Source organism: Nilaparvata lugens, chromosome 4 (genome assembly GCF_014356525.2).
Source record: "Nilaparvata lugens isolate BPH chromosome 4, ASM1435652v1, whole genome shotgun sequence".
Lineage (NCBI taxonomy): Eukaryota > Metazoa > Arthropoda > Insecta > Hemiptera > Delphacidae > Nilaparvata > Nilaparvata lugens.
In genome coordinates this window covers 32,212,662-32,234,209 of record NC_052507.1, presented here as the reverse complement: position 1 = coordinate 32,234,209, position 21,548 = coordinate 32,212,662, and the positions used below count along the sequence as shown (strand labels likewise).

Below are 21,548 nucleotides of genomic sequence, written 5' to 3'. Positions count from 1 at the left end.
ACAGCTTGTGCTGTACATAAATCATAGTACATAAAAAGATCTTCCTCATTTACAGGAATCACAAGTTTCAGATGAGGTGGTATAACATTCGAATATTACCAAGTATATTTACAAAATCATGGGGAGCTAACAGTTTACTACTAACTCTTCCTGCACTTACTAATTCTAATGCTTGTCTAAATTCAATAACTCGAAGCTTTGCCTCGTCGATAGTTTGATCTAAATGTCGCAGCATAGTAGTGAACTTTAAAACGAAGAGAAACTGTGACATCATATCATCAGCAAGTTTGCTATCGTCTGAAGGTACAAATTCATTATGTGCAATTGACAATTTAGTCATTATCTCATTGATTGCCTTAGTATTTAAAATAAGTTTTGAGTTCATGTCCTTCATTAATGTTAGCTGTGTTTGCCTAGAGCTTAGCAAAATTCCATTAAGCTCTTTTAGTTCTTCAACTTTGGAATTTACATGGTCCAAATCATCAGTAGTAGGCGTTCCAAAGAGCCATTTAAGCATGTATCCCCCAGCATTAACTAGTCCTCGTTTAGTTCTATCACTTTCTGGTAAGAGCTTGAACAAATCATTGACATCAGTTTCATATGACTTAAGACTACCGTACACCCTATCGTATTCGAACTCAACATTTTCTACACAAACTTTTTTACTCATATTCTTAAAAACTAATAAATTATCGTACATATTTCCCATAATCGTAATTTCACTTTGCATTTCGGACATGTCAAAGTCTAACACAATCCTCCATTCGTTTTCAGAAATAATAGTATCTTGTAGTTTTTCAAAAGCTATTCCTTGATCCATACTTTCGCATTTTGTAGTTTGGATGATCAAAAGTGTCCACACCAGAATATTTCCTGTAATATCAGTATCATAGGCTAGAGATAATCGTAGAATATGTTAAAGACTAATTCTAAAATGTTACATTCATAATAATTTTCAACTCCTAAATTAATTTTAAAATAAAATAATAGCATAAGGTATAAATATACTACAAGTTTTCATAGTTCCTTTGGTGTGAATTAAAGCAAGACATGAAAATTCTTCAATAATAGAATATTATGCATTTCGTTTTCATTCACAAAATTAGTGAATCAACATTTCATTAGTTTCCCCATGGACATGTTTAGTTTTTTATTATTAGTTTCAATCACACAAATCATTCGTCCACAATCATCAACATTCACTGGCCATCACTTTCACACTCCATACTTACTCAACATACTAATCATTCACACCTTGTTTTAGTTCTTTATTTTTGCTCCTGTCTCAAGTAAACTTGCTTTAATTCTTTCTCACCAACATTTAAAGTTATCATCTTGAAGTAATACAAAATAAATATCCATAATAAAAATAAACTTCGACATATATAAACTTCCTACTGAATATTATAATTGAATAAATAAATGAATAATCTATCGTATGGGGTCATTCTTTTACATCTAATATACAATATATATTTATATCTCACTAATCATGGACATAATCAATACACTACATAATCGTTATATCTTCTTGGTTTTTTCCTTTTTCTCTTGTGTTTCGAATTTGCATCGTTATCTGATTCATTTTCATCATATTCTTCCTCTTCTCTTACTTCGTCATTGTTATCGTCGTCGTCCCTCATCTTGCTCTTCTTCGTTTTCCTCATTGACTTCTATTTGTTCTTCATCTTCCTCCTCTTCTTCTTCTGGATCGTTTCCTTCTCGAACTTCATTTGCAGCTTGCTCATAGTACAACGCTGGTTTTATTCTGTTTACATGTACAACTACGTTCTTTCCTCTTACTCTCAATACTACATTCAGTTTCGATTTAATTTCTACAATTCGATACGGTCCTCTCCATAGCTTTGACAATTTCTTCACTCTCTTTCTTTTAATTTGTGGTACATAAAGATAAACTTTTTGTCCTACACGATATTCACTTGTTTTAGACTTTTTGTCGTACTGCTTCTTCTGCGTTTTCCTTGCCTTCTCTTGGCACTCAACTGACATTTCTTTCATAGTTTGTAGTCTACTTCTAAGATCTTCTATATAATTCGAATAAATCTCTGTATCTTCAGTTAATGTGAGATCAGCTTCAAGCGGTGTTCTCATTTTCTTTCCGAATACCATCTCATAAGGTGTGTATCCAATTGATTCGTGCTCTTGCGAATTGTATGCCATATTCACCATGGGAAGCAACTCATCCCAGTCATCTTGATTTTTGTTGACATAATGACTCAACATTTTTGGTATAGTTCTGTGAACTCTTTCCGTTCTACCATTACTCATTGGGTGATAAGCTGTTGTTTGTAGTTTTCTTATTCCTAGAAGTTTGCACATAGATTTCATTAGATCAGACATAAAATTAGTTCCTTGATCAGTAATTAATTCCATTGGTACGCCGATTCTTGTTATCACTCTCTGTATTAGTGCTTGTGCAATAGTCTCAGCAGTTTGATCCGGTAGGGCGATAAAATCCCCATATCTAGTAAAATGATCAATTACTGTTAGGATGTATCTGTTTCTTGACTTTGATAACGGAAGTGGACCTAGAATATCACATGACAGTCTGTATCCAAACTCGGTCACTTCTTTAAATTCTCCTAAGGGTGCTTTCGATTTTCCGTAATCTGTTCTTTTACTACATTCTTCACACGCTCTTATAAAATTAGTTACATCATTCTTCATTTTAGGCCAATAAAACTTTTCTTGAATTCTTACAATTGTTTTCTTAATGCCCCCATGACCGGCAGAAGGAAGATCATGGTGGAGACGAATAACTTTTTCTCGAAGGCTTCTTGGTATAACAATCAACTTCTTATCATGTTTCTTGAAGTGAATGATCCCTTCTTGACTCAATTTGAAACTAGGATACTCTCGAAGGCGCTGACACTCTTCGTCTGCTCTCTGCTTCTCTCTTATGATTTCCAAGTCTAACAGTGGAAGATTCTCAACTGTATTCTTGTATATAACTCTGCTTAAGCAGTCTGCATTTGAGTGTTTAACACCAGGCTTGTGAATTACTTTATAATCGTACTCAGCTAACTTCAAAGCCCATCTGGTTAGTCTACTTGATGGATCTTTCAGTGATAAAAGCCACTTGATAGCACTATGATCAGTATATAAAGTGAATGATCGACCATAGAGGTAACACCTAAAATTTTTAACAGCCCACACAACTGCTAATAGCTCTCGCTCTGTTACACTGTAATTTTGTTCAGCTGAATTGAGTTGTCTAGATGCATATGCAATAACATGTTCAACTCCATTGATTTCCTGAGCTAAAATTGATCCAATTGCGAAATTACTGGCATCTGTGCTAAGAATAAATGCTTTTGAGAAATCTGGATAAATAAGTAGCGGTTCTGTGATTAGTTTTTCTTTCAACTTTTGAAAAGCGGTTTCACATTCTTCATTCCAGTCAAAATGTTGATTCTTTTTAGTTAATTTTGTAAGCGGTTTGGCGATTTCGGCGAATTTTGGAACATGTCTTCTGTAATAACTGCATAAACCTACAAAACCACGGATCTCTTTTTCATTTTTAGGTCGAGGAAACTCTTTGATTGCTTCAATTTTCTTAAAACATGGCTTGATTCCATCCCTGTTGACTATGTGACCTAGAAAACTTATTTCTGGCTTAGCAATTTGACATTTTTTCAATTGAACACTCAAATTGACTTCTCTAAATCTATCCAATACTTCGGCAATATCTTCAGTGTGCTGATCTATTGTAGGGCTAAATATTAAAATATCATCCATGTACGGTAAGCATGCTTTTCCTTTCAATCCTAACAAGGTAGAATCTACAAGTCTTTGAAACACTGCTGGTGAATTGATAAGTCCCATTGGCATTCTTGTATATTCATAATGTACATCAGGAGTACTGAAAGCAGTTTTTTCTTGACTCTCAGGGTGCATTTTGATTTGGAAGAATCCAGAATTCATATCAAGTGCTGTGAAATATTTGCTACCTCCTAATGAATCTAATGTCTCGTGGATATCAGGTAAAGGCCATACTTCTGGAACTGTAATTTTGTTAATTTCTCTAAAATCAATACACATTCTGTATGTAATAACACCATCAGGACCTGGTTTTTTCGGAACAATAACAACTGGTGCTGACCAAGGTGATGAACTGGTCACAATGATTCCTTTGTCTAGCTGTTCCTGAATAAGTTTCTTCAAAACATCTCTCTGTGAATGTGGTACCCTGTACGGTCTTTTATTAATAGGGGGGTGATCACCAGTATTAATTTTGTGTTCTACTGTTGATGTGCAGCCTAAATTCTCAATTCCTTCAAGACTAAAAATGTCAATATATTTGCAAAGTATATTTCTCATCTTAATTCTCTCTTCATTATCCAAATGACTCAACTTTCCTTCTAATTTAGCTGCAAACTCCTCTGTTCTGTTTCTAGTTAGCTTCACTTCTTTATAGTTAGCATCGTGTTCATCATTGCTTGATTGAGACTCTTCAACATTACAAATTAATGTGTTCTTATATAATGTTAAATCTTCATTGGTTACATTTGTTACTTTAGTCCAACACATACCATTCATTACTTTAGAAAGACTTCGAGCTATTAAAATTCCATGAACTTTGACTGTTACAGGCTCTGTTATTATTACTTTGTTTTCTAATTCATTTTTCAATTCTTTATTGTTTTTCCCAATTTGATTTGTACTATTCTCTCCGACCTAGCAGGTATTGTGAGATTGGTTCTACAATACGCATTAACATGAACTGTCGATTCTGAGGGTAATTTTGAAGTTATCGGTTTTGATTGGATATAATTTTCTTCTATCTTTGAATTTGTAAAATCTGTTTGAGTACTTCCTTCACTTTTCATACTTATAGTTTTTGATTGAGTATTTTCTTCTTCAACCTTCATATAGCCACTCTTTTTGTAATCCTCATTGGAACTGTTTCTTTCATAAAGTCGCGCAACTTGCCTTCCCTCCATAAATAATATACTACGATCAAGGTCTATGACTGACTTTTTAATTTTGAGAACATCATATCCCAGTATTGCAATATAGGTGTCTGGTAAGTCAACTACTATTAAGTCGCATTTTACCTCCATCCCATTCAGTTTTATAACTTGCCTCACTGTCCCATGCACTCGCATAAGGGCTCCAGAGATGCCTCTAATTAGGATGTTGCTTGGAGTGATTGTGCCAGTTACGATTTGTCTTGTGATAAGGGATACTTGTGCTCCCGTATCAACTACAATCTTTCCTTCCACTCCTCCAATACTACCATCCACAACTAGTTCTTCGGCACTATTTTGGCATAATGTAGTTACAATTTTGGGCTTACTTCGTCTCGCCTGTCCAGACCTATTACAAAACTGATCTGAATTTACTAATGTTTGGGGTTCCCAACGGCGGTCTTGAGCTCCCCGTTGTCGTTTAACAACTTCTCTTGATCTTTTCGGTTGTCATTTATCTTTTTCCCACTTCCCCAACAATTTTGTGTAAGATGTCCTCGCTTGTTGCAATTGTTACAAATTTTATCTGCGGAATATTGTTTCATTCTACATTCAGTTTCTAGATGACCCTTTTTCTTACAAAAGTTACAAACTCTAATGCCCACTTGTTGAGTGTCAGTGTGTACAACTCTCTTCCTACAATGTCTAGCGATGTGTCCAATCTTCCCACAGTTATAACAATTTTTTTGAGTTATTGTGCTAAATACTTTTCTAGATGGCTCCTGTTCATTTTGGAAGGGTTTTCTATCTAGGTTGGAAATCGCTATGGCTGTTGTTACTGCTTCTTTAAAGGATGTTGGGAATTTGATTCGAGTTTGTTTCCCTATTTCGCCAAGTAATCCTCTTAGGAATGACTCCATGGCTCTCCTATCAGCTTCTTCCCTTAGTATTTTATTAGCTTCATCACTTGCTGTTACTCTAATCGTCTTCCTACTAATGTTCATGACTCGGTCTGCATATTTTTCAATTGACTCTCCTTTATTTTGTTGGATTGATGCCAATTGCTCATAGTAATAGCGACTCGGTAGGCTATCACCAAAACGCTCAACCAAAGCTGCTCTAATTTCAGCTGCAGATTTTGCATTCCTACACCTATCATCTGACTTGAAAAACAATAATGCACTTCCGGTAAGTTTTAATCTGATAATTTGTGTCTTTTGAAATTCTGACCAGCCACACAAGTGAGAGATTCCATCAACAGTGTCAAGAAAAGAATGGATTTGATCTGACTGCTCTCCATCGAATGTTGGAATACTGCTAACTAGATCGAAATTTGGTTTGACATTTTGCTCAGGGGGTGTAACAAGTTCTACATCTACTAAATTTGTATCTGTTCTATTTAGGTCTCTGTTAACAGTTTCGTTTAGTGTGATACTAAGTTGATTTAATCTAGCTGATAGCGCTTCAAAAGCAGCTTGAACTTCTACTTCCTGCCCTTCAAAATTAACTCTCTCAGCCATTTTAAATTTTTATAATTAACCTTTCATTTGCATAAATAAATAACTCTCATAAAACAATAAATTTAATCTATCAGCTTTGTGTGACCTAGATAATTTCCTGAAATCTTTTCATCTTAAATTATTTTATAATAAACAATATTGATATCTGACCTGATCGATTCAGCATAAATGAACATTAATAATTTGATATGAGCTCTAAATAAACGAATGTAGACCTATCATAAAATGAATTCATTGGGAAGTCTATCTCCAACATAACAATTCTATAATATTTCTAATATTCTAATAATATTTTCAATATAGAAAGAGCTGTATAAATTGCTCACCAAATTTAATTGATGTCTTCATCTCCATTGTAGAATGCCGCAAACGTTGCCCCAGTAGTAGATCCATGTTATTACAGTTGTCATCCGCCGAACAGCTGGTAGAATGACAGCGACAGTCTCTATGGAGTCGTGTAGCCTGAAGAGAGATGAACCTGGTGACGTATTCGCCAACACCCAAAAGTTGGAGGAAGCCCACGTCACACCTCTGCCAATCCCCACCTCAACGTTTCGCTGGTTCGCTGCCCGCGTTCTGCTGACTCAAGACACTTCCGCTTTCCAGAGTTCAACAATCGCGCTCGGTTTCATATTTCATCCGAATAATTTTCGAACTCACTGTTCAACAGTCTTTAAAATTGAATTTAATAATATTTTTTTAGCTGCATCATTTTTGAGACGTCAACGTTATTTAGAAAATATTACTGCACGGATTTGATATATTGAACTATGAATTGAAGAAATTTCACCTTTTGTCCGAATACATGTAGGAATAAATTTATACTGATCATTATTTGGTAGTTAATAAAGTTCTCTTCATCTTCACAAACTAACGAAATACATAATACACATAATCAAGAGTTCAACACAATCACGTACACACATTCAAAAACGAATTAAAATTTAGTAATGCTTAACAATAAACTTTGAAACTATCACGGCACCAATATTATCTTTCGGAGACAATTTTTACTGTTCTTTCACGGTTGAAATACTTAAAACAAGTTTTCAGAGTTCGGATCCCACCGCCAAGTCACCACTTGTGGCGTGCGTGGCGAGCATGACAGTGCTCTCCAGTAGAGCTGCCACCACCAGGTTTTTAGGGTCCTGGGCCCTGCTACTTTTATAGGATAATATTATTAAATAAATACGCAAATTCACCCAAAACAATCTCACTCTATTGAAAAAATCCCATAACAAACATCTATACTCTTTCTCTCTAAACATATCCACTCCTCAATCACATTACTAAAAACTACATCTCACTATCTCAAGCACAACCTTCCTCTAGCGCGTCTCGGAACGTTCTCTCCCTAGTTTCGCCTCTACGCGGTCATCACTCTCTCAGCTCACCAGTTCAAAAGTCCAATTTGGTGGCCTGAGTGATGACTCCGCTATTCTAATAATTAATATCCTATGAGAGCGGGGTGTTTGAATTGTTACACAGCTGCAGTAATAGTTGACGTAGTTAGTTTTTTTTGAGCGTTTTACTTTTACACACATGGGAAAAGTGTCCAATTCGGGAACATTTATGACAAGTCTTTCCTATTGCAGGACATTCTTGAGAATTTGAGTGTTTTTTATATCCGCAACGTTGGCATTGAACGGATTTCTCTACAATTGCCTGTCGATTTTGGGTTACAGCATTAACATCTGAGAAAGATTCACTCAAGCTTATGTTTTTATTTTCTTCAACAGAGTTTGTATAACAAGTACTTTTAAAGGAGTCGGCATATGTTTTTGCGGATTCAAGAACACGTGCTTGGGAAACGGTTTCTTGTAGACTCAAATCTCCTTGTTGAAAAAGTTTCTCTTTAATTTCAATAGAACATAACCCTGAAACAAGAGCATCTCTAATATGCTCGTTTTTGTTTTCTTCGGCTGACACTCTAGTGAAGTTACATGATAAGCTTAATCTTTTTAGTTCAGAATAGTAGTGATCAATGGACTCACCTATTTGTTGTTTTGCATTAACAAGGCAGTATAGTGCATAAATTTCGTTCTTTGGTTTAACGAACATATCTTCCAACATGGATATAGTTTCTTCATATGAAGTATAGCATTCCACAATTTCGTATAAAGCAGGTGATAAGAAGTTTACCAATATTTTCATTTTGTCTTTGGTTGTCGTTCCTTCTAAGAAATTTTCGAACGTCTTTTTCCAATGTTTCCACTCTCTCTCTGCCGTAGGCGAATCTGGGTCGATAGATAATTCCTTTGGCTTGAGAAACTTGTCAATATGTGATTCCATCTTATCTTCTTCGTAGTTACGGTTTTCAATCGTTTTTGTCTTTTTCTTTGTCGGCATTTTATTTGATTAAATTGATATAAGTAAACTCTTCATTTGTAGAGCTTTAATCAAATAAAATTAAACATGACTTTCTACTAGTAACGGATCAACAACATTTGATATTTATGAATGAATCAATGACAACGAAAACATATGGTTTATCATATCAACGGGCTACCAGAATCCCAGAATCATTACCGCAAGCGAACTCATTGCAATGGCTTTATCTTGTCTTTGAAAAAATATCTTATAGAGAAAATGACTGAGTTTGTTCAAACCTAGAGCACTGCATGACAAATATTCTAATCCACCTTCCTTTCCATTCTTCATTCCATTTTCCATATTCCATTTTCCATATTCCATCTCCATTTCACATAATACATATTCATCATCTCATCTCAACATTTTCTGTTCTTTAGTATTGTATATCGTCAAAGTACTCAACCAATTTCTAAAATCTTAATTAAATCCTACCCTTTAACGTTTGTTCCATTTATCTATTTTTAATCATTAATGCAATATTGTATTCAAGGTATTACTCTTTCTAATATAATCCATCCCATAATTCTAAGATTCAAATCATCTAGTTCATAACTTATTATGTGGAGTTTCTCATTTAAACATTATTTCGAGTTATAATTCCCAATTATAGAGCTCTATTCCATCAAATCCCGGTCGTGTGTTGATGGGAAGGTTATTTGTTGAGAAACCGCCGATTTATGAAGTTACATCACAATATTATATTATCGTTATTCTAATTGCATTCAATCTTTATTCTCTTTGGTTAACCTTTATACTTTGTAAAATTCGTTGAATAATTAGCAATACCGTCATTTAATGTAAATCAGCGTATAAGCCAGTAAATATTGTAACAATATTGTAGACAAAATATTGTAGTGTAATTGTTCTTGAGGAGATCGCGGCAGACGCCAAAGAGATGAACATCATTTCTCATTTCCAGAGGTATCTGGCATCGCGCTCAACCACATCTGAGGTGTCTAATTCACATACCCGGCGCAAACAATACAACTTAAACGACTTTCATAAAGAACAGTTAAAAAGAAGCTTGATCAATCTTAAGCCAGTAAAAATAAAATGTTTTTCTGACAGTCAGGGAAGGCGGGTTGTCAATGAAGTCTTGTCAAAGAGTCAGCATAATTTTCTAAATATAATGAAGCCGGGTGCCAAGTTTGAAACGGTTACTGATGATTGCAAAAGTATTTGTTCTGATATGACGAAGGATGACCTTGCAGTTCTCATCGCAGGAACTAATGATGTGGCATGCAACGAATCGAACCATCTGATTCAATCATTCAGGAGGAGACTGTTGGATTTGCAGCATACAAATGTATTGGTGTTTTCCGTACCCCATCGACATGATCTTCCTAAGTGGTCATGTGTTAATAAGGAGGTCCAAAAAACCAACGAACGCTTAAAAAATATTAGCAAGCATTTCTCTAATGTGACTTTTTCAGATTTGAGTTGTTTGGGTGCAAGATTTCACACGTCTCATGGTCTACACTTAAACCACCTCGGAAAGAAATACATTGTTGATATAATATTAAATACTGCAGCTAAGATTAGTGACACCGTAGAATCTTCTAAACAACCTATTCCATTGAGTCAACACAATCATGATAACACTGATGTTTTTTTAGGATAGATTGTTCACCTCTTGAGCAATCACTTGATAGGAAGACTAATGAGAATCCAACTTCAATATGTAATGGTAAAGATTCAGTTTGCAAGAAAGGAAATATTAGAATTATGCACCTGAACATACAACACTTGAAAAATAAACTTTTAGAATTAGATGTAGTTTTAGATGAAATGAAGCCAGATATCTTGTGTCTGTCAGAACATGGACTGAAATCTTCTGAAATCAATCTTGTCAATATAAGTGGTTACAGCTTAATTACATATTTTTGTAGAGAGTCATATAGAGGAGGTGGGGTATCAATCTTTTTCAAAAATAATAGAAACATTGTATCTAATGTTATAAACTCCCATTTGCTGGAGGATTTTTGTGAAGAAAAGGTTCTTGAAGTTTGTTTGTTATCAATTAAGTTACAGAATGAAGAGATTTATTTATTGTCTTTGTATAGATCACCTTCTTGTGAGGTTAAGCCATTCATAGAAAACTTAGATAAGATACTGTCAAAACTACCCATTAACAGGAACAAAATAATTTTAGGGGATTTTAATATAAATACAGCCGAGGTGACAAATGAGAGCAGTTCACTCAGAGACATGCTACTATCACATAATTTAAGTTTATGCATTCATAGCTTTACTAGAGAAACAATACACTCTGAAACAATTATTGATAATATTGCAACCGATTTGAATGAAGATTTTTATAGGGCTGAAGTTGTAAAAACATATATATCTGATCATCACTCCCAAATAATAGAAATATTTAGCGAGGAAGTTGATAGGTCTCAGGGTAAACCCCAAACACCCTTCACGTATTTCAGAGATTATAATGAACATAATGTAAATGCTTTTCATGAACTACTGAAAAAAGAATCTTGGGATGATGTATATCGGTCTTGTAATGTTGATGAAATGTATGAATCATTCTTAAAAATATTAACCTCTCACAAAAATCAGGCTTTCCCGCTAAAAAGAAAGAAAGTATCACAGCTTAAACAGAATAAATGGATGAATAATGATGTAAAAAGAGCTAGGGAGGAATATAGAGATGCTGCTCTTTTCTATAGGCAATACAAAACTAATACTCTCAAAAACTTATTAAAACAAAAAAAACAACAATACAAGAACATTTTAAACACATGCAAAACACAATTCATCACTAGGCAAATATCACATTCAGACAACTTAAGTAAGACTACATGGAATATTATAAATAATGAGGTGGGTAATAGAGCTAATAATAGAAGAAGTAAATCTATAATCAAAATCAAAACAGAGGATTCAGAAGTTGAAGACCCAGTGAAAATAGCCAACGTCTTCAATGATCATTATGTATCTGTGGCTGAAAAAATACGGAAAGGCAGGGGAAAGCAGAGGTTTGAATATTGTAATTCAAAAAAATCATTAAATTCAATATACTTGACATCAGTATCCGCAGATGAGATTCTGCAGGTTATAAGAACACTCAAAAACAAAAAGTCAGAAGGTCATGATGGATTCTCTAACTGGTTGGTAAAGAAATGTGACACTTTTATTTGTACACCTCTTGCCTTTATCATAAACAAATCTTTCGAGGTGGGTGTATTCCCAAGAAACTTGAAGATTGTGAAAGTTATTCCACTGTTTAAAAGTAAGGAGAGGGATAACATAGAGAACTATAGACCTGTGTCAATTATATCCACATTCTCAAAAATATTTGAAAAAGTATTAGAAAATAGAATAATGTCTTTCTTTAATAAGTACAAACTTCTTAGTGTTGACCAGCATGGGTTCATAAAAGGAAAATCCACAGAAACAGCAGTTGTTACCTTTGTGAATAGAATTATTGATAATTTAGATAAGAAGAAACATTCAGCAGCCACTTTTGTTGACCTCAGCAAGGCATTTGATACAGTTGAACTTACAATTCTACTAAATAAATTAGAAAATATTGGCGTTAGAGGGCTTGCACTGAAATTACTTGCGTCATACTTACTTAACAGAGTACAATATGTTGAAATAAAAAACAGCAATGGCAATTTTAAATCTAAGTTAAGAGAAGTCAAATTTGGAGTCCCCCAAGGATCGGTGCTAGGTCCGCTTCTTTTTAACATCTACATAAATGATATAAAGGGCAGTGGATTAGGAGCTGATATTACTTTATATGCGGATGACACTAGCATCCTAAATGCTGAGAATGACTGTGAGCGGCTGGAGTTGAATGCTTATGTATCAGTCAATAACATTTGTCAGTGGTTCAACAGCATCAATCTGCATCTTAATGTTAGTAAAACTGTTAGAATGACCTTTTCAAATAGTTTATTTTGGAATTCAAAGCTCAGCTGGGCTTTATGCTGGACTCATAGCTCAGCTGGGCTTTATGCTGGACTCATAGCTCAGCTGGGCTTTATGCTGGACTCATAGCTCAGCTGGGCAAGTCAAATCCACATAGAGACTGTCTCTAATCAGTTTCCTTTTGCTCAAGCTGAGGGGACATCTGACGCAGGCATATCTGGTCATGGTGTATCATGCACTTTTCCACTGTCATATCACCCAAGGTCTACTCATGTGGGGTAATTCAACCAAGGTTGTAGACATGAAGCTGCAAAAACGGGCTACCAGAATCCCAGAATCATTACCGCAAGCGAACTCATTGCAATGGCTTTATCTTGTCTTTGAAAAAATATCTTATAGAGAAAATGACTGAGTTTGTTAAAACCTAGAGCACTGCATGACAAATATTCTAATCCACCTTCCTTTCCATTCTTCATTCCATTTTCCATATTCCATTTTCCATATTCCATCTCCATTTCACATAATACATATTCATCATCTCATCTCAACATTTTCTGTTCATTAGTATTGTATATCGTCAAAGTACTCAACCAATTTCTAAAATCTTAATTAAATCCTACCCTTTAACGTTTGTTCCATTTATCTATTTTTAATCATTAATGCAATATTGTATTCAATAGGTATTACTCATTCTAATATAATCCATCCCATAATTCTAAGATTCAAATCATCTAGTTCATAACTTATTAAGTGGAGTTTCTCATTTAAACATTATTTCGAGTTATAATTCCCAATAGCTCTATTCCATCAAATCCCGGTCGTGTGTTGATGGGAAGGTTATTTGTTGAAAAACCGCCGATTTATGAAGTTACATCACAATATTATATTATCGTTATTCTAATTGCATTCAATCTTTATTCTCTTTGGTTAACCTTTATACTTTGTAAAATTCGTTGAATAATTAGCAATACCGTCATTTAATGTAAATCAGCGTATAAGCCAGTAAATATTGTAACATAAATAAATAACGAACTCTAATCTAATCTTATCTCTAGGTATAAAGGCAGCTAATCAATCTCTGTGTCTCTCTCACACACACATCCGCTTTCTGAACTTTTATTATGTCTTGATGATTGTTTTTCAGGGATCAGGAGAAGAAGTATCGGTTTTTGTGTTCGATATTAAAAACAATAGCGACACTCAGTTTGAAGTGGCCAAAACAGCTGTCAAACGACTGAAAACATTGAGACATCCCAGTATTTTGACTTACCTTGATAGTCTTGAGGTAGGAGACTTGAAAATCATATTTTTCAACTCAGCTAAGTTATGGATAGAAATAATATAGTCAGGAATTTTGGAGTCAACAGGTAGAATGATAACTTCTTGGAGACCTCGAGTACAATATTGTCTTTTGGGCTTATAAGTTTTCATGGCTTGTTAGTTTCTATTCGTGTTAGGCCTCAGATATCCTGTTCAGAAATTTTTATATACGAGTATCATCCAATTAGATGAATTGAAGAAACAATTTCGAAAAAAATAATTTTATAGGATACAAAATCTTTGTGTCTCTTTTTGTAGCTTATCAAAGAATTAAATATCGGCTAACTTACTTTGTATTGAATTTACTCAATTATAAATGTAAAATCACATGAATATAATTTTATTCCATAGAAAACGTGAACAGAAAATATATAGTTATATAAATATAATATTTGTAATACATTTGATACATTTAATTTCAATTATTTGTGTTTCAGACTGATAAAATGCTTTACTTAGTAACAGAATATATTGAACCATTACATACTCACCTGGAAACATCATGCAGTAATGAAGGAACAGCCAAAGAATTGTATTTGGCTTGGGGTATATTTCAAATAACGGTAATTGGCATTCAATTTCAGTTTCTTAGCTCAAAATAACATTTTTTATATAATAAACATTTAAAAATAATATTACTATCAAATAAAAAAAAAATCGTATATAGTTCCACATCTCAGTTTTCTGCCATTCACTAAGCCTATATCAATATCAAGTTAATGTGATAGATACAATTATGCATATTCAGTTTTATATTTCCATGCTGAAAATGAATATTAATATACTATCATCAAATTCACTCGACAACTGTAAAAATTTACAATAGAAAAACTAATTGAAAAAATTGAATAATAATTTTGTCAAAATAGCGTGGATCACCTTCATTGAAGTTGACAATTCTCAGCAGAAAATTCACTCTGTCTGGATTCGAACCGGCAACCTTTCATGCACAAGTGCCGCGCGTTTGCTCTGCGCCAGGAGTCCACTCGGTGAAGAGACTATTTGATTGTACATATATTGTTACTTGTTAAAATCCAATTCTGATGATATAGTAGGAAAGAGGAGGAAATTTCAAATAAGATTGATATAATTTGTTCCTTTGACGTTTTTGAACTTTTTATGAGTTCAAACTGTTTGAAATTTGGCTTTGAACTCGACAAAAGTACTTGCATGACACATGACACATGTAACTAATGCGCTCATAAAAAGTTACAAAACATCAAACAAATTAACAAATTATATGTATCTTAATATAAATTTCTTCATCTTTCCAAACATATCCTTATAATTAGGTATTGACTGATAGTTTTCTAGTTATTGACGTTTTTCAAAAATATCGAAAAATCTATATATCTCGAGAATGTAGGTCTATATAAGAAAATCTTACTAAACATTTTTTGTTGCATATTTCATGTAACCTTTTACACCTTTTGTGGAACTGTCTGTATAACATAGATGATCAAGTGAATGAATTGTGGATTGTAGAGAGCTCTGAGCTTCGTGAACAACGACTGCAACATGCGTCACAACAACGTGTGCCTGTGGTCGGTGTTTGTGAACTGCGCCGGCGAGTGGAAGCTGGGTGGAGTGGAGTACATGGCCGGCACTGCAGATGGCACCGGCCTCCCCATCAAGGTGCTGCCCTCCCTCGACAAGTACGACCCTCCCGAGAAGGCTGACCTCAACCGGCAAAAAACAATCACCAAATGGTAATAAGCAGGCTAAAACAATAGTTGATTGGTCAAACAATATCACTAAGGGCCGGTTCCCGAGCTCGGGATTCAGCTATACTCTGTCCAAACTGGCATGAACGCTGAAAGATTAAGCCGACCCTCGCTTCCCCACGCGCAGGTACACACGCCCGGCCTACCTGCGCCATTGATATACTATGTATACTACGTAGTATACAGGTAGGCAGACCGTCCCTTTACTCAGACACACAAAAGGAGACAGATTTAAGAGTGTATTCTGATACCAGTATTCAGAATATCTCTGGGGAGAGAGCTCACTCCTGGTGAGAATACCATATATACACTCTTATTGACATTCAGTGTAAGAATGTGTTGGTCAAGCCATGATTTAACACGTGTGAGACCAGACTCTGCCAAGCGCTTAGCTTCATCCCAGCTTGAACCAGTAAAGACCAATGCCGTGTAATCAGCAAAAGAGATCGAGTTACAACCAGCTATATCAAGTCTCAATAGGTCATTAATATAGAGGAGAAATAGAATTGGTGACAAAACCGTTCCCTGAGGAAGGCCGAACTCAGTTAAAGTTAGTTTACTTGTTTTTCCATCTATAGTTAGAATTTGTAATCTGTCTTTCAAATAATTCTCAAAAAATTTCAAAACTGTGCCACGAAAACCTATACCCTCCAACTTTCTCAAGAGAAAGATGTGAGGAATAGTATCAAAGGCCTTGGCTAAGTCCAAATAGACAGCCAAGGTCCTTTTGTTCATCTAAAAATTATTTGTCACAATCCTCACCAGCTCTGATATTGCATCCTCAGTGCATTTCCCCTCTTGAAAACCAAATTGATTTTCTGCTATTAAATTATGCCTTTGAAGATATTTCATTATAAGTACCTTCATCAATTCTTCAAAAATCTTAGGCAGGTTACTTATTAGACTAATAGGGCGGTAATTTTCAGGAGCTTGTCTCTCACCTGATTTAAATAGTGGAATTATATTTGCAACCTTTAAGTGTGAAGGAAAATGACCTGTTTCGAAACATTTGTTAAACAAAATTGATAAAGGCTGAGATATGTATTCTGATATATTTTTCAAACAAACATTGCTTATATTATCAATACCAGGAGATGAATTAGTTTTTAATGTATTTATTATGGCAGCAACTTCATCGGAATTTGTAGGGAAAATGAAAAACGAATCTCGAAAATGTTGAGTATGTGGAACTAAAGTTGGTACTGGGTGACTTGAGTTAAAACTATTATTCAGATTTTCTGCATAACTTCTACCTACTTGCGAGAAATAATTATTTAATATTATAGGGTCGATGTCAGGAACTTTTCTATTTCGTTTTATATCTAAAATTTCCTTTATACAGAGCCACGTCTTTTTGTTGTTCCCTTTACAAGTTGACATTTTATTTTTAAAGTAGTCTAGTTTAGCTTTCTTAATCAGTGTGTTAAGCAGATTTCTATAGTTTTTGTATCTAGCTTTCAGTGTAGCATTAAATGGTTGGATTTTTAGTTTTTTATGTAGTTTGTCCCTCTCTCTTATGGATTTTATTAGCCCTGAAGTTATCCATTTGTTTAATGGTCTATTTTTATTTGTCATTTTAATTTGTTCGGTTGCAGAATCTATGTGGTCCATCAGTTTCTTAAAGAAAGCATTTATTTTGTCATCCAAATCAAGATTAGCCTCATTAAAAGTAGTTTCATTCTTCCTACTTTCCTGTCTCAACTTGTCCGTAAGGTTCTTATAGTTTATTCGTTTAATAATATTCTCCTTTACATCAATATAGACTGGCTTTGAATTTCCTATGTGTAGTGTAGTACAGAAGTGGTCAGTAATACAGGTCCTTTGAACAGAGCTTTTTATGTTTTCATATTTAAAATTAGCATTTTTATAAAAAAACCTGTATTGTGTGTTACTCTAGTAGGTATATTAATAAAAGATCTCAGGCCATACATTTGCATTAGGATTAGACCGCTATATTCATTTGCCAAACTACTGTTACGTAAGATATCAATGTTTATATCTCCTATTAAAACCGCATTCTCATTCTTATCAATATTTCTCAGGATAATATCTAACTCGTTAAAGAAAACTTCAATATTAGCTTAAAACTTCAATATAATATTATAACTTTAATATTCAATCACTTTGATTATTGACTACAATCATATGATTTGTTTCTTTGATCTTAGCTTGAAACCAAATACTTAGGGATGAAAATGTGTATGTGAACTAACATGCAATTCAATTTAATTTCTATCTGAATTGACAACTTTAGTATTTACTTGTGATCTATCAATATCAATAGGTTTGTCTTGTGTCATATAATGACATCAATATCGGGGGACCGAGCTTCGCTCTGTAGTGTAAAAGCATAGAAAATTTGTAACGAAAGATTGAATTTTTAGTTTATATTTATTTATTCATTTTCTCAATCGTACATTTATTTTTAGTTATATGAGGAGGCACAGCAGGCTTAATGCCCAAAACTGTACATTTTCAAATTTATACTACAGTCCAAATCAAAATCTAGGTTAAGCTACTATCACTCATCAAAATAACAATTTATTCTCACTTCAAAAAACAAAACACATCATCAATTACAAATAGATATACTATGAATTCGATTTAGAATGATATACTATGTTTGCTACAATATTCGTTGATATACTATGTACTATTATACACATATATACACATAATTGACCGAGCGAAGTGAGGTCTAAGATTCAAGTCGACGGTTTAGCATTTCTCTTACTGTTTAAATGTTTGAATGTTTCCTTGAACCGTATATAGAGCCGTATTCCTTGAACCGTTTCTGAAGTTAGTTGTTGAGTTAAGGCATTGGTTACCTGAAGGATTCTGTCTTGATAATTCAATTACAGGCTGTCGCAGTCCAGGCAGTTTAAACCTACATAATTGTATTTTCAGGATTTGAATCTTGTAGGGAAAGCTGGTGTTTTTGATTCAATCAACTGGCAGAGTTTTTTTTATATATTTTTTATTTAAAATCGGGAGTGCTTTAACTGGACCTTGAGGAGCAGGCCAAGGGACTCTTTTTAAGGTAAAATAAGATAATAGTTGATTGTACATTTTTTAATTTTTCAGATCCATAATTCTAAATAGTAATTTTTGTTTTTATTATCAAAAAAAACTGAACGACCACAGATCGGCTAAGCGAGTAGCCCTTAAATCTGATTATTATAATCAGAATTTTTGATTGTTGATTATAGTTGTAATCTTTCCTTTTATCTCAATTGCATTTCTTTTCTTTTTCCCACCCTTACATATTTGGTTTACGGTTTATATGTTGCGCATTTACTGGGAAACGCGGTAATAGATTTTCATGAAATTTAACAGGTATGTTCCTTTTTAAATTGCGCGTCGACGTATATTCAAGGTTTTTGGAAATTTTGCATCTCAAGGATAATATAAAAGGAAAAAGGAGCCTCCTTCATACGCCAATATTAGAGTAAAAATCAGACTATAGAATAAAATTATTCATCATCTATCAGCTGACAAGTGATTACACATATGTGTGGATAAGCCAGTCTATTACTGTATTTGTATAAGGTCTATAGTTTCAATCAAAGACCTTGAAGAGGTATGCATCTTTAAGCTGGGTTTACACCAAAGTTATTAACATAATGTTAATAACTTAATCCTTATAGATTCTATTGGATTGAACGGAAGTTGACAAACACACATCTTCATCACGTGTATAATAAGTTATGTTCAATCTAATATAATCTATAAGGATTGAGTTATTAACATTTTGTTAATAACTTTGGTCTAATCGCAGCTTCAAGGTCTTTGGTTTCAATATTTTGTTTTGCAGCCATGGTATTATTATGCGTGCCCATTACTATCAATATTCTCACCTTCCAAAAACCAAATTCAATAGGTGATTAAAAATAAACAAATGAACTAAATAATGCTGGAGAAATTATAACATTTTTGATTGTAAAAAATTAATTTTCATCAGATAGAAAGATTTTCACGGAACTGGATGAATTATATCATATGGAATACAAATTCAAACGTGAACTGAGTTTGTTAACATTTAAAATAAGTGAGATCAGGTACTTGTAGATGAGAATACTGCGTGAGGTCTACTGTTCACCGAACTACTAGTAATAACAGCCGGCATCAAAACCAAAAATGTCAAACATGATTGAAATTGGAACAGTAGTGATCATCAACATTAGGTTATTATCTTCATCTGATCTAAAGTAACCAAATTATAGTAAGATTCACATCAATGTGTCAGCATTGTTTGAATGGGGAGCATTGATGCTGCCTGTCGGATATACAAACAAAATAAGTCTTGATAGAATAGGATCAATCGATAGAAGCAACTCTCGTTATAAAAGCTTGTTTTATGAAGAATGAAAATTATCCATACTCCCAGGAATAGAAGCTCCTCTGATTGAAGCAGCAGTGCCCAATCAATGTGCTCTCGATAAATGCATTTTAATTAGTTCTTCAACTTGGTTGAAGCAGCAGTGCCCAATCAATGTGCTCTCGATAAATGCATTTTAATTAGTTCTTCAACTTGGTGCCAACCTAATTAAGTCATCTCAACTTAATGCCAACCTAACAAAATTATTAATTTACTTGCCAGTTAACAACTGTTTCGAAGAGGTACTCTCTCTAGATTATAGTTCTATACTAACATATGATATGGACATTTTCAATTATTATAATTGAGAGATTGGGAGAAGAAGAATATACATGCTAAAAGACGAACTTTAAACCCTTGAAAACCACCCTTAGAGTTGAAATATCTTCAAAAGATTTCTTAAGCTGGGTTTACACCAAAGTTATTAACAAAATGTTAATAACTTAATCCTTATAGATTCTATTAGATTGAACGTAACTTGACAAACACATATTTTCATCATTTATTTATTTATTTTCCAACGGTACACACCAATTACAACAATCAAAAAGCACAAAAAAGAAGCATATAAAATAATAATAATAATAATAATAATAATACTAATAAGCATAATTATAACCTAATAATAAGCATAATAACAAGCATAACAATAACAAGCTAAGTTAAAGAGGATTGGCTAGTGCCCCCTAAGTATACATATTACATAATGAAGCCAAATTTTAAAGCAAAGCAATGAAGGTGAAGCATTCAAAGTAGCCTATAGCCAAATAAAAGAGAAAAATAAATTAGGCAAACCTCAGCATTAGATCACTAACAAGTAATCACAAAGGGTATAACAAAATACATGCATAAAAAAACAAAAGGAGAAAGGATGATAAGACAAAAGATATATAAATATCAGCTAACAACAAAGAAGGAGCTAGAGTCCCCACCGCATGGCTGCCCTCCTGAAAGCTACCACGGACACATCAAAGAAATCAATTCCTGCCGCAGCAGCCTCACAACCAGATCGCAGCACCCTTGACAAACCACTATTGTATGCGTAAGCTGTTGTATGAAGACGTCGTCTGAAGATCGTCCTGGAGCGGATCCCTCTTGGAGCACAGATATCAATGCCAGCCAACAATTCCGGGCAGTCCAATGCTCCATTCACCAATTTGTAAAGAAGCATCAAGTCGAAGAGTCTCCTCCTAGAAGCCAAAGGTAAAAGGCCAAAATGTCTCTCAATTTCCTCCACAGGCACATCAAAGTATGCAAACCCCATCCTGCAGCCAAGCATTCTCACAAAACGTCTCTGGACCTTCTGTAGCATATCAATCTGGTATTGGTGGTATGGGGACCCATATGACAGAAGCATACTCCATAACAGGAAGGACCAGTGCCCTGAACAGAACCAGGAGACTATGAGGAGATC

General features: G+C 34.2%; 2 protein-coding genes across 2 annotated transcripts in view; one reads left to right on the top strand and one right to left on the bottom strand.

Annotated features, from left to right (window-relative positions):
- Window positions 1-67: 67 nt before the first annotated feature.
- Window positions 68-7,677, bottom strand: LOC120351040. Its single transcript, XM_039426976.1, has 2 exons — window positions 6,778-7,677; window positions 68-873 (listed from the first exon to the last, which is right to left on the bottom strand). Exons 1-2 carry the CDS (start codon window positions 6,842-6,844, stop codon window positions 68-70), a joined length of 873 nt encoding a protein of 290 aa, XP_039282910.1. The 5' UTR covers window positions 6,845-7,677.
- A 6,038-nt stretch (window positions 7,678-13,715) lies between these two features.
- LOC111047974 (N-terminal kinase-like protein) overlaps window positions 13,716-21,548 on the top strand; it is a 51,888-nt gene continuing 44,055 nt past the window's right edge. Inside the window, exons 1-3 of the mRNA XM_039427337.1 lie at window positions 13,716-13,997; window positions 14,470-14,595; window positions 15,518-15,741. Of these exons, the coding sequence (XP_039283271.1) occupies window positions 13,842-13,997; window positions 14,470-14,595; window positions 15,518-15,741 (506 nt within the window). The 5' untranslated portion in view covers window positions 13,716-13,841. The remainder of the gene's footprint in view (window positions 13,998-14,469; window positions 14,596-15,517; window positions 15,742-21,548) is intronic.

Bases quoted from the DNA above. Each gene is read 5' to 3' on its own strand.
- LOC120351040 (XM_039426976.1), bottom strand. From the start codon at position 6,844: ATGGATCTACTACTGGGGCAACGTTTGCGGCATTCTACAATGGAGATG. The intron at 874-6,777 runs GTGAGCAATTTA...CTGATATTACAG, and splicing joins GAAGACATCAATTAAATTTG to GAAATATTCTGGTGTGGACA.